The sequence below is a fragment of the Corvus moneduloides genome, chromosome 1 (genome assembly GCF_009650955.1).
Source record: "Corvus moneduloides isolate bCorMon1 chromosome 1, bCorMon1.pri, whole genome shotgun sequence".
Taxonomy (NCBI): domain Eukaryota; kingdom Metazoa; phylum Chordata; class Aves; order Passeriformes; family Corvidae; genus Corvus; species Corvus moneduloides.
The window spans coordinates 164,229,923-164,244,060 of record NC_045476.1 but is presented as its reverse complement, the minus strand read 5'-3'; the positions used below and the strand labels follow the sequence as shown (position 1 = coordinate 164,244,060).

Sequence of the window (14,138 nt, the reverse complement as noted above, 5' to 3'; positions counted from 1 at the left end):
TGCCCAGCTGCAACATGGAGCAGGAAAGAGACTCTGCAGCTGGAGATCTCAGTGAGGGTTATAAACCAGCTGCATGAAAATATCAGAGCAGGCACTGTGGTGGGGACCACCAAATTTCCCAATATTGTCTAAAACTGTGCATGTCTGGCTTTTTCTTGGAGGTGGTATATTTATTTATTTATTTTTATATATTTACTAGTGTTTTCCACATGCAATGAAATTTCATGCAGGATTTCAAGCGTCTGTGGCTCCCATCAATCTGCTCTTCAGGACTTTTGGTAGTTATCTGTGTTGTTTGGTTTGTGTCATGCTTTTCAGCATATCTGCCTTGAATGTCTCCTGTCATTCCAGCAGCTGGGAATTAAAAATACAGCTCCGATTGGAGTTTGTTGAATTAATATGTGTTGAGGGGGAAAAGTGTAGAGGAATACCTGCCCTTGCTGTAAAATGCACAGACTTTCACTCCTTCGTTTATTGTCTGGACACAGGAAGAGGTGGTGAGGATCAATCTTTCCCTACCTCATCTGTGCCATTGCAGTAATTGTCATGAGATGTAACTGCTGTTGTTCATTAAGCCAAAGTTGCTCAAAACCATTTTGCTTCATTAACCTCCCCAGCTGGTCCCAGTTAGATGGAAGTTATGGACTGCTGGTCTTTCCCTGGGACGTGTAGGAGACATTTGTGTGTTTTGAGGCTTTGGGGCTTCAGGAAAACATCAGTCCCATATCCTGTTTCACAAGAATTAGATCTCCTGGTAGAGAGAAATCTGCATTTCCATGGCAATTTTCCTGCCTTTCCAGTAAGAAACTCAGCCAGCTCTGTCAGACCCAGAGCCCTGCCATGCTCCAAGCTCACCACCAGCAAATTACTTTTATGGTACCATCACTTCAGCATTTGCCATTCACAGAGCCCCAGACTCCAGAAAATCCCTCTTTGGCCCACAGATCCCAACCATTCCTGCTCCCTTGCCTGTTGGATGCTCCATGAACCAGCAATGCCTTTGCATTTCTCCATCCACCTTGAGCAACCTCCCCAGTTCTGCAGTGCCAGTCAGCTGGGGGATTATTGGTAGTTAAACACTTCCAGTTTGGGCCCCAAAATCTTTCTGGGAGGCCAGAGGTGGGACAGGGGAGAGGTGGGACAGAGGCACAGGGGCCTCCTCCATCAGCAGCTCACAGCTTGGAGAGCTCATCATGCCACCTCAGACCTGGCTGGGGTTTTTCAATCTCCATATTCAGACGAGTTACTGTGTCACTGGATGAATGAATGGCATCTTCGAACCAAATTCCACCTCTTCTACCTCTCTCCTCTTTAGTATTTCTGGCTTTTGCTCTTTCACAGCAGAAATATCTGTGCTTAGAGGTAAATCTCCTCAATTATTGTCCCTCACATTGCACGAATCCCTGGATTTTAAACCCATAATACAGTTTATTTTCTAAGTGCTGGTGACTCCCTTGGGCTTGGTGTCATTCTGAACCAAGCCATTTATCTCAGTCCACTGGGACATTACATCCAGCCTCGTCTCAAACCTTGCACAAATTTAACTAATTTTCAAACCGAGCAAGACCCAGTTCTGAGACTCTCTCAGGCAGGAGACAAATTCACTCTCTACTCAAGAGAAGCACAACAGTGCCCATCATCAAAACTATGAGTGAGAAGAATTTCTGCACTCCTGTGGGTCAAATGGCAGCAAAAGCAAATTACTGTGTGAAGTATATTGCAATTATTCATCCCAGAAGTGGATTCTAACTCTGTTTCTGGATATAATGGCAAGAAGTCTACGATGCTCATTGGATTTGAAAGCTGCCTAGTCCAGCTCAGTGCTGTTTTATAATTAGACCTGCTAGAGATTATAGCATCATGGAGTTGTTTGGGCTGGAAGGAACCTTAAAGATCATCCAGTTCCAACCCCTGCCATGGGCAGGGACACCTTCCACCATCCCAGGTTGCTCCAAATCCCCTCAAACCTGGCCTTGGACACTTCCAGGGATGGGGCAGCCACAGCTTCTCTGGACAACCTGTGCCAGGGCCTCAGCACCCTCATAATGAAGATTTTCATTCTAATATTGAATTTAAATCTGCCTTCCTTCAGCTTAAATCCATTCCTCCTTGTCCTGTCATTCCATGCCCTTGTCCAAAGTCCCTCTCCAGCTCTCTTGGAGAACATTTTGGCACTGGAAGGGACTCCAAGACCTCCCCAGAGCCTTCCCTTCTCCAGGCTGAAGAGTCCGAAGTCTTTCAGCCTGTGTTCATAGCAGAGGGGCTCCAGCCAAATTTGTCCTCACTCCCAGAGGAGAAGGGGCAAGCCCTACCTTGCATCATCACTGGTGCCTGCAGGCATCTGTCTCTGCAAGGTTGACTTTTGATCAGACCTGTGATGCCCCAGACTAGCTTGGGGATTAACAGGAGTGTCCCACAGGATTTTGCAGGGCTTGGTACCCCACTCAAAGTGGGCAGATGGCCCTTGCTGCTCCCAAAGACACAGCTGCAGCAGCTGGAGAGGGTCCAGCAGGTGCTGCAGAATGGGACACACTGGGTGCTAATCCATGAGGATGTAGCACTGCAACCCAGGTTCATTCCAGCTCAGTGCCTGCAGCTGCTTTCATGACTCTTCTCCCCTCGGCACTAATGTAGAAGCCCATCCCTGCCATCCCTCTGCCAGGAGCCCTTTCTGTTTTGGGGTCTGACATCTCCCCATGTACAAGATGCCTCTCTGTTCACATCCTGCTGCTGGCAGAGTCCTCCTGGAAGCAGCCTGTGGGCTGAGCCATTCCAGGGGCCTGCTGGGTTGGATCTGGCTCTTGTGCTGTTGCTGGGAGAGACATGTGGGCAGCCAGCAGCACCCTGGCTGAGAGCACAGCCCTGCTAGAGCCTGGGGACCAACAGGACCTGGACACCAGGGATGTGAAGGGCTGGCAGGAGAAAATGTTGCTCTTTGGCTGGGCAGGGCTATCTCCTCATCCACAGTCCTTAAGGCTGGCATCAGCAGATTTTTGTATTTCATCTTTTTCCAGGTCTTGAGCAGATGTGAAATGTCTTACTCCCTACAATCTGTGCCCATAGGGAAGATTTGGGCTTTACATTGGCATCCTCAGCTAAAAATTCCCTCTAATCCCTTGCTGGACTGTACCCTCTGCCTGTATCTCCTCCATCCTCATTTCCTTGATCAACTTGTAGTTGGTGCTCCTGGGACAGCGACAGGGATGTGGGAAGCTTGCAGCAGGACAATGCACATCTCTCAGCCCATGCTGCCCTCAGGAATGCCACAGCCCAAGCCAGCCATGCGACAGCAGTGGCCACGATGGCAGGGAGGTCACAGAGATGTCACTGAGCCCTGATCCAGCACTCAGCAGCACGGCAGGAAGAAATGGCAAACTATAAACCTGATGGCTGAGTTAGAGGCTGGAACAGGAGCTCTGGGGAAGCACCTGGGACCAGAGAGAGTAGGAACAACAGGGGCCTGCCTTGAAGTGCCTTCCTTTCCTCTGCATTTCGATGGAGACATTAAGCTCAGCTTTACCAGGTTATAGCAGTGCAAGCGTCCTCCCTCTCCTGCAGGTTTTACCAGACTCCAGGGATCCATCCTGCAGGCAGTGGAGCTGCTCCCACTGGAGGCAGCAGAGTCTGTGCAGGGTAGAGAGGAAATTGAGGCTGTCCCCCGCTTTGTGTTGAACACTACAACCCCAGCAGTTGCCCAGTCCTCCCCAGATACTCCACACCGCACGGGTTCCTGATGCCACACAGTGGCAAAGTCCTCCTGGGCTGGGTGGAGCACAGGCAACCTACACCAGAATGTGACCCTCTCTCACTTATAATCAAATCACCTCTCTGAAGCCTTTCTAGAGCATAAAATGTTAGCAAGATCACTGGGCAGAGATTTTAACCTGAGCCAGGTTCAGCACACTGTGCTTTGCCTGAGACCCCTGAAGTGTTGAGATCCTGCCACAACACACAGCCATCAAGGAGAGCACAAAGCCTTTCCAGACTGAATAACAGAATCACAGGATGGTTTGGGTTGGAAGGAGCCTTAAAGATCATTTACTTCCAACCCCCCTGCCACGGACAGGGACACCTTCCACTAGATCACGTTGCCCAAAACCCCATTCAACCTGGCCTTGAACACTTCCAGGGATGGTGCAGATCGGACCTGGTATAGGATCTAGGTCCAATTCATTCCCATCTTCCCAGATCACACTGTCTGATATTATTACACATTATTCCCCTTCTGTGGCAGAAGGGTGGAAGGTCCTGCTGCAGAACCTACCAGAGACAAGTCCTTGCACAGCACTAAAGACCCAGGGACAGAGGAAACCAGTCCTGCTCTCTCCCCACCAAGCCCTGCTCACCCTCTCTCACAGCCAATGGCAAGGCATGACATGGACATCAGCAAAGGGGCTGCACTGCAGCAAGGGCAGCTTTGGCTTCATGAACCACGTGTGGCTGGATAATTCAGACAAAGCAGTGACTCAGAAGTAGGCAGGGTGATGGGAAAGCGCTCTGTGAGATGGATGCTCTCGTCAGGGCTTTGTGTCTGTCCCTTTTTGCCTTCTCTGGCTGATGGCGACAACACAAAACCCCATGGGGTGATGGGATGGGAACAAACGGGGCGATGACCATTTGTTCAGCACGTGACAACACGGGGGGGAATGTCGCCCACACTGACCTGGGGGGAAGGAGATGGTTAGGGAGGGGTCATTGAAACAGTGCAGAGAGCCCAGCCCAGCTGGGCAGTGCAGTGACCAGAGCAGTGTCCCAGCTCCAGAGGCCGCTGCGGGAGGTCAGAGCTTACCTATTTGAGGTGCAGGGTACCCGTAGTGCTGCAGTTCGTCAGGGTCCTCTCGCTTTCTGTTATCTGTGGACCTCAGCGATTGGCTTCTGGAATTATAGCGTCCATTGGCTATGGCAAGGTAATGGGTCATGTAAATACACCTTGGTTCACTCTGCAAGATCTTTCACTACAAAGGTTATACGAATTAACGACAGCGACCTGCAACGTTCCCCTGACATGACCACCTACTTTCCAACCCCAGCACCCTTGGCCACCAGTTTTCCCTGAGGGTTCAGCACCAACCAGGCTGAAAGATGAGTCTGGCTGGTGGTCCAATCCTTTCTTTTTGAGTGAGATTTGGGACCATGCAGAGTATGATCCCTTATGTCTGGTCTTTAATTAATTTCAGTGGTTTTCTAGGGTGTCTGCACTCCTTGCTGAGCTTGGGGAGGATTTATCCTTTTCAGACGTGCTGGCACTGAATCCCACCATCCCTAGCGGTGTTTTGAGATTTATGGTGGTGACTGGCAGTGTCACCAAGTTTTTGGTGAGAAATTCTGCCTTGCAACCAGCACCTGCCTAGAAATGCCCTGTAGAGGAACCAGGAAATGCTGAGTGGAGCAGGCAGGTGAGGGCAGGTGGAAAGGAAAGGGATATCTCAATAGAATGTCTCCTTCACAAACTGTACCCTGCCACCAGCAACAAGGAGAGAGGAAATTCTGGCATCAGCAAAGTACCAACAGAGCTATAACTGGGAACTTTTCCATCTCAGTGAGCGACAAGCTCCTAACCCTTGTGTCCTACTGAAAATCTCCCAGTGGAGCCCACGGTGTTGAGTTCAGAAGGTAAATAATACATCTATTGTAAATCAAAGGCATTTAACTGTTCCTTCCTAGCCCATGCTCAGCCAGCTTTCCATCTTCATCCCGTGTGGATCAGCCCTGAACTGGCTGGAGGGGAAACTAAAATTTCTGTTGTCTGTATTATTGGATATGTTGCAACCCTCCCTAGCAAAGAGAGAAACAACCCAGCGATAACAACCAAACCCCATCCACCAGGAGTGCCTGCTGTAAATCAGGAGAGCTCAGCTGACTCCGTCGGAGTCACATGGAATAGCAGAGAGCAGAGCTGAGCTCGAGTAATCTGTGATCTGGCAGCCAATTTGTTTCCAAACAGCAAGTACCAGACAGAAGATCTTTTCTCCCAAGGAGGTAAAACAGTCCGACATCTTTTCAAGAAATACGAACTGCCAAGAGATGAAATGGTGACAAATTTGATCCCAGAACCCCGAGAAAATTAATAAAGGTTAATGAAGCTTCAGTGTGGTGGCAGGAGTCTTTATTGCCATCCAAAAAGAGAAAGCAGAGGAGGCAGAGGAATGATTCAGAGAGTCCCTGCCAGGAGCCAGGCTTTATATTCAGCGGTTTGTATCAGGGGACAGTTTATGAAATTGTATTATTTACCATCAGTGTTGCCTGAAAGCAGAACTTGAGGAGTCTAGGAATTGTCACATGGACTCCTCCAAACCTTCCCAGCACCAGCTGGTTGCTGGCTGGAGGGGATGGGATGGGGTAGTCACCCATCTGCCATCCTCAGGGAAAAGATACCCACAGCCAGACATCAGGACCACAAACATCCTGAGATTTGCAAACACCTTGTTTTTGTCTGGCTCTTTCCTGGAATAGAAAGGTCTCAAACCCTACGTTTTTAACAGCTAAAAATCATGGGACTTTCCTGTGGGAGATTCAGTTCAAAAAAGACAAACTCTAAGTAGTTTTCCAATACTTTTTTTTTTTTTATAAGGAGACAAGTTATTCCCATATTTGGGACTTCTCACATGCCCCCACCACCCATTCCTGGTTATACCCACACACTTTCATCTGCTCCAATTTAAGTCCTCTCCATGAAATCGTACAAACCACAAGAACACACAAAGCCTCCATCTGCAGCACATCCCATGGGCTCCCCACAGACTTATTTAGGCAGGGAGGAGAAAGTAGGGCTGGGCATCAAGGAGTAGATGTGGAGCTTGGGTGGCTTTGTCACCTGCCCAGAGCAAGGAAGGTGACAGGGAAAACCTGGGATTGAATATCCCAGCAGCAGTCAGTGTTCACAGAGGGACAGAGAGATAGGAGGCAGGACAGAGGGAAGGAAAGATAAAAGAGCAAAGTAGAAGTTTTAATTGCAAATCAAACACCCTGAACCTTCTCTCACCAATTATTTGGGACCCTTGTCGCTGACATCTCCTAATGACTTATCCCAGTCTTGAAGGACTGAATGATTTCCTTTGCTCCTTGACAGGTATGACAAATCTGAACTGTTATTTCTCATGCTAATTAAAGCCAATCAGGCCTAGAGGCTGAATGAGTGACCCTTCCAGCTTCCCCCAAGCTTCCCCCCTGCCAGGGTTGCTCCAATGCTGCAGGAAGCCTTCCTCCCCTTTGGAAAAGGACGTGCAGAGAAGCCAGTTTGTCTCCATTTAACAGAGAGCACAGCTGAGATTTAACCTGGGTGGTTTCCTTGGAGAGATGCACAAATCAATCCTGGTTCCAAACAAAGCAGGGAGACACCAGGTCCCTTAGGAACACGGGGAAGTTGGTGCAAGAGCTGCTTTGCTGTGGGTACCTGAACTTTATGGGGTGGAGGTCAAAAATTAAAGGCAGTGAGAACTGGTTGGATTTCAGCAGCCTTTTTCCCACAGCAGGGTCAGTGGAGAGGAGTAATTCCAGGATTAAGGGAAGACTTAGACTCAATTTACATCCCAGCTGGATGAGAATGGCATGGAAAACCCAAGCACCTTTCAAATGCTAACGGGAAGAATAGAGGGATAATGGTCTTGGAACCAACACAGGGATGTTTCAATTGCAAGCAGAGGCAAACACAGGAGATTTTGAAAGAACACAGCTCAAATGTGGATTTAGAAGATGATGAGTGCTGGCAGGAGCGGGAATAGGAAGCAGGTGACCAACACTTCTAATGAGAACATGCAATGTGTCAGACAGCACCTTGCAGCACAACCAAGGGAAGAATAAAATAAAGGCAGAGACTTTGAAGCGCTGTGGGCCAAGGTTTTAACATCCAAACATGTCTCACCACAGCTACACACTCTGTACTCATCCTGCAAAGAGGAGAGGCAAAGCAAATAGCAGGATCATGAAAATTATTCAGGCAAGGTGGGATGGTGGGAATGAAAGGATGAACCAGAGCAAAAAGTGGAAAGGGATTATTGAAAAAATACCCAAACCATTCAAACGTGGTGAATGAATCTCAGTGCAGTAAAACTGAAAGGAAAGGTGGTGGCCATAGAGGTTTTGGGGCATCTGTCAACTGCTGAAGAGTGAAAATGAAAAACACAGAATTACTAACAACCCCTAAACCCCAAAACCTCAGTGGATGGAGAAGAGCATCATTTTGGAGGCCACTGGATATATTGCAATTATACCAGCTAAGGGAATGACTCAAAGCATTCTGATTTGAACATCTGAGGTTTGTGAAAACATCACTGGGGGAGATCTGTGACTCTCAGATGTGAAATGCCTGAACCACCAGTAAAAAAGGGGACAGGGCAAAGTCTCTGCTGCAGCAGCAGCAGCAGGTACCTATAGGAGCTCTTCCAGCTTGCAGTGAGTTCTAGCCTGGCCTGCAGGGAATGAAGATGCTCCCACACATGCCCAGGATATTTCAGCTCCGTGGTTGCAGCAATTTTTTTTTTTAATGAGAATCAGGGGCGGCAGAGACTGAGACTGAGGCTCAGCCTTGGGAATGTCATGTGGAACATGCATTCCTCCTCACCACTAACAGCTGAAGGGCTCCATCCTGAACCTGCTGGATGCTGAAAATCCAGCCAGGAACCACAGGACTGTGCCAGTGTCACCATCTGGCATCTGACATCAGGATGTGGTCACCCCTTTCCCAGCCGTGGGGACCTGTGTCTTCTGAGTCTGCATATCCATAAATGTCAGGGATGGTTCTGTGCGGCCTCTGCCACATGGGATGGCAGGATTTCAGCTGGCTCCTCTGCCAGTTCTCAGTCCCCAGGAATAAAGGCAGGACTGCTCACATCTCTGATTGTTCTTACACTTCCCTGGCACTGCCAAATTCCCACACTGGGGTCAGGCCTGTGACATTTCCCCTCTGGGTTGGCTGTTGTCCATCCAGGCTCCCTGTGAGGACCCCCTGCCTGCCAGGTTGTGAGCAAACCCAGCTTCAAGAAACTTGCAGCCAAAATGAGCCACTGGAGCACTTCCTATCCATCCACAGTGGGTGGACCTGGGAAGTTCCTCTGCAGGCACTTTTAGGTTGGCATTTTTTTCCCCTCCCTTTATAAAACAGCAGCTCCTGCCCAAATCCAAGAGATGAAGATAATCTCCCCTGTCTGAGCTTCCTTTAGCAAGGAAAAATCAGAATTGCAACAAAAACTTAGTGTTTTCCTTCAGATTACATCTCTTGAGCTGCCACAAATAAAGGCTCTGCCTAAGCCAAGCTGCTGTTACCAGACAAAGTTTCCTTCCCAGTTTGGGGTGAGCCTCCAATACAGTTTTTCCTCAGTGTTTCACAGCTTTTGGTTTTGCCCAAAGACAACTTACCTGGCTCACTTCCTGCTGTATCCCTGGGGAAATTTAGCCAGAAGATCATCAAGCAAGAGACTCTATCACATAAATCAGCAGAGATGAGGGCCCAAATGAGTGGGGAAACACAAAGACCACATAGAAATGGTACCTGTGGAGTCATTCAGCCATCCCTGTGCACCGATTTCAACCTCTGTGGCCTCCAGACAATGTGTTCAGACTCAGCTCTGGAGCCCAGGTGTCTGCATCCACATTTTGGTGACCAGGCTAGCACAAGTCACACCTCTTGGAAAACCTGAGAGGTTTTTCCTACCATTCCCTCTCCTGCACACTGAGACCTGCTGAAGGCCCACCCAGGGCAACTCTGGAAGAGGAAAATGGCAGGACCTGGGGAAGGTCCCCCTGGGGGAGGAGCTGAGTGACAAGACAGCTCTGGAACATTTGCCGTGGCCTGGCAAAATAAAATAACCAATGAAACCCTCAAAGATCTTCCACAAAAGTTCCTCTCAGCAGCTCTGGGGAGCTGAGTGTCAGCACTCTGAGAACCTGCCCCAGAGGCTGGATTAAACAGCTAAAACACTCCTTCTAATCACTCATCACCTTCTGAGCCACTTTAGCAGATGTGAGAAAGGAGAAGTTAAAGAAAAGAGATGGGTTTATACTTGTTTTGAAGGTGGTGGGGATGTTTGTATTATTTTGCCCTGACTTGCTTGGGCAGCAACTTCTCAGTGGATAAGTTTCAATTTGCCTCCACGGCAAAGGGGAAAATATCACAGTGCTCATCCCTGTTTTGTTCTGCTGTTTTATCAGGATTACAGATGGCCCTTTGTTCAAGGAAAATATTTTTTTCCTGCTTTTTTCTCCTACAAGAAAATTAAGATCTCAGCTATTCCACAATACCTGGAGAAGTGGTCAGGTATTATTACAAGCTGCTTAAATGCTGAACAATTCAGGATAAAGTTGTTCTCCTGGCCAATTCCTCTATTTTATTTTTGTTTTTCAATTTTTCTTTATTTTTTACTTTTAATTAAAAAAATCATTATAACCTTGACTGCAGCTTATAATGAACACTTAGAATAATAACAGTTCCAGGGTATGAACGAACATTCTACTCATCCCTAACAAATCTATGAGCAAAAGTCAATAAGAAAATAACAGTGACGCGTTTAAGACAGGATTTCTGTTCTACTTTTAAATCTCTTCTTAGGTTTTAGTACAGATCAAAGTAAAGAGAAGGAAAAGATGCAAGAAAATTAGAAACCCTTCTTGGTTCAAAAGTGCATCTCCTTGGGCAAAGGCAACAGGGGACAGATTCACTGAGAGGCAAGTTCAGAGCCAAGTGAGCAGTTTTGATATGGAAAGATACAAGGTTTATCTTGTAGTAGGGCACAGACGTCAAGATGTGCATGGAGAAGTCTTCTGGAAAGATTTATTGCTCACATATCCACTCAAATCCTTCCCAGCATGAAAACTTCAAAATGGGGCTCAGCAGTTTGTCTGCAAAGAGGGTCTTGGGACAATCGATCAGAATTTATTTATTTATTTATTTCAATGGAATAAATCAGTTTGTGATGCCCCACTCTGTGGGTGTACTCTCCTTCCAAACTAGGACTTTCCATTTATCTTAAAATTCCTTCTTCCCAAATAATCTGAGCTGAACTAATCTCATTGCAGTTTGGAGGAGGAGCTGACTGGGAATGCAACGGAAAAAGGACAGGAATTGGAGTGAAATAATTTATTGTATCATAGCCCTTCAGGGATTTTTGCAGTTAGGATTGGCTTTGCTGAATGTTGTGTTCTGGAAAAAGTGAAGTAAATAATGAGTGCAAACAAATTCATTCTGCATGGAAACCCAACCCAGTCTCCACGATCCTCCACCCCATCCCACTCCTTGCCACCATAACCTCAGGAGATCTACCATGAAGAAGAACCAAAGTTTTGTCCCTGGGGAAGGTCAGGGGAAGATGTTACGCCCCTTGCTCAGTGCTGATGAGGCTGGACCTGGAAAACAGGGTCTTCGCCCTGGAAAACAGGATCTTCCCCCTCTCACCACTTCAAGAAGGCTGCAAAGGAATCAAACAGGTCTCATGGAGGGCTTGGAAGATGGTTAGGGATGAGGAAGGATGTCCTGCAAAGAGAATATGGCAGACTGGGTCCCCCCTAGTTTTTCCAGCGCAGAAGGGACACATTAAGGAGCTTTTTTCCTGTTGTCCCATGTGTTCCCATGTTCAAAGAATGACCAGCCCTGCAAATCCTGCTCTCCCACTCCCAGTGCCATCTCTACCTTCTTCCTTCACATGTTGTTCACCAAAATCACCGTGGCCCTTCCTCCAACTCCACTCAGGCACACCTCAATCCCACAGCTGGACATTTTTTCAGGATCAGCTTCCAGGTCCTTGCACTCCTACTCTCCCTAGCACAATCCACAGCTGAGTCATGACTACAAAGTCACCACCAAGCATGGGAGATACAGATTAAATATCCCTGGTGTGGGCAAACCTCAAAGGGAATTTAGCAATTGTGAGTCAAGGAGATGGAATTCAATATACCAGGTTTCATTTAAAAAAAAAATCTAAGCCTAATTGCAACGTATTTTAAATTTATGGAAATGTTAAAAAATGCATGAAATCATTTTAGCCCTTATTAGAAGAATATATTTATGTCCTTTTATTTGAACTTCCCCCTTATCAGGAGATACTTCCCAGCCTTTGAAGACAGTTGAACTTTCCTTAGTTATTTGACTAGCCAGAGGAGTTATTCAAACATTCTTTACTCTGAATTTGAAATAAAAAGAAGGGAATAATTATAATCAGCCATTTGCTTGCATTTGTTGAGCTGAGTTGTCTCTGCTGTTGGCTTTCCTCTTCATGCCCCTCTCAACTCAGTTTAAAGCAAAAGAACTGGGGATGAAAGTGCTGGAGGTTCACCAGCTCAGCTCATCAATATCTGGTGTGGGCACTCTGTCCCCTGTTCTCTGGAGAAGAGGACCTGGAAAGAGGATGTGTTACAGGAAAAGAGTGGAGCACCCAGCGAAGCCTTTGCATCACTCAATCTCTGTCTAACAGCCAGATCTTTCTCCACATCTTAGCACCAGGGGCTTCCATGTGTAAAAGAAAGGGACAGGGTCACTGCTGTTGAACTAAACCAAGAAGAAGCAAGATTAACATCCCTCCTAGCTTTAATTATTTGGGAGAACTGAAAAAAATGCCTTTGAGGACGTGGCAGATTTACCACCAGCATACAAAAACCTGATGTAAGGCTGATTATAGATTCCAGTAAGTTCTTTGGGCTGAAGGCCGGGGAGGTGTAGGAAGACTGTGCCAGCACGTGCGCGTGTGCATGCGAGACAGGCAGGGACGGGCAGGGCCATGCACAGCCGAATCCACACGTTCCCCTGGGCTTGCTGCTCCAACATAGCGCTTGGGCAGCTTCCCCGAGCCTCTGGAGCACCCTCCATTCTTTATGGGGATGAGGCCAACCTCCTCCTCCCGGGAAGAGCGCCCCGGCCCCACGCGTGCAAGGGAACATGCCTCCACTTACTATTGCAAGCCTTCCTATTGCACAGTCGTCCTTCCTCCAGGACTCCCTCGCAGGCCAGGCCCTCGTTGGGAAGGGGCTTGCAGGAGCGCATGCGGGTCTGCAGGCCGCCCCCACAGTCCTTGGTGCAGTCGCCCCAAGCCGACCACGAGTTCCAACCACCTGGGCAAAATCCAGAAAAGCCCTATCAGCTTCAGTGAGAGCCCAGCGCCCAGGGAGCCGAGGCAACACCAGCCTGGCAAACCCTGCCTGTACCAGCTGCCAGGACCTGAAACTGGGATGTCTTTAAAAGTGGTGGAACTGGACACTGCAGGGTAGCCCAGAGAGTCAAGAAGGGGAAGGGAGAAGCATTGCCTGCTTTTACATTGACTTCTCTTCAGTTATTCCTATTTCCAGAGTTTAAGAAGTGGTTGGACAACACCTTCAGGCACATGGCGGTGTTCTTGGGGCTGTCCTGGGCAGAGCCAGGAGTTGGACTTCAGTGATCCTTGGAGGTCCCTTCCAACTCAGGATATTCTATGATTCTAACTAGTTCTGCTCTTCCTGTGCTTACTGTGGCAAAGAGCTCCCCTCTCACAAGACCCCCTGCCCATTTGGTGTCCTGTTGGCTTCTAACCCCAGAAGACACAAGCAAAAAACACTTCAAGGAACAAATCCATCATTTGGAGGTTGAGTCTCGTCCTTCTGCCTCCACACAAACACGTGATGTGAAGAGAGCTGGGCAGGGACAAGTGTTCTACCATCCATATTCCCCCAAAAAAGACGTTTCCTGTCCCCACACTGCAGACCGACCAGCCACAGAGAGGCACCGCTCTCAAGGACAGCTTTGATGGGGGAATAATGTGGGAATGACATTCTCCTCCAGCACCCTTTGCAGACCCCACGAGGAGCAACCTGTGAGCACCATAAGATGAAGGTGCATTTCTGGCTCTTCTCCCCAGCCATGCTTGGTGCTGATGTCAGCAATGCTCAGCTTTTCCCCGTGTACCACAATCTACAGCCCTGAAAACTGATGGATCCACCTGGCTACAGCAATGATCCTGCTACTTAGGAAGGGAAACTCGGAGCCTCTGCAGCCTTCTGTACCCTGTGTCTTTACAGCCTCCTGCCGAGAACAACTGGCCCTGGTGGAATGTCCATAAATGCTGATGGCAGGACGGACTGTGAAGACCATCTGAATCTGGCTCACCTCCCACAGTCCAAACGCCTGCGGGGAGCCCAGCAAGGCTGAGTTTTGGGTTGTAAAAGACAGCAGGGGATTATCC

The 14,138-nt window shown here is 48.2% G+C and overlaps 1 protein-coding gene across 12 annotated transcripts in view; it reads right to left on the bottom strand.

Moving 5' to 3' along the window:
* ADGRB1 (adhesion G protein-coupled receptor B1) overlaps positions 1-14,138 on the bottom strand; it is a 283,514-nt gene that overhangs the window by 147,667 nt on the left and 121,709 nt on the right. For 9 of the 12 annotated variants that reach the window (XM_032134553.1, XM_032134548.1, XM_032134575.1 and 6 more), the window contains 2 exons: positions 12,877-13,035; positions 4,790-4,897 (listed from right to left, as the gene is read on the bottom strand). The exons of 1 other annotated variant lie outside the window; for it this stretch is intronic. In XM_032134553.1, coding sequence (XP_031990444.1) covers positions 4,790-4,897; positions 12,877-13,035 — 267 coding nt within the window. The remainder of the gene's footprint in view (positions 1-4,789; positions 4,898-12,876; positions 13,036-14,138) is intronic. 2 more of the 12 variants (XM_032091558.1, XM_032091566.1) reach the window with 2 other exon arrangements.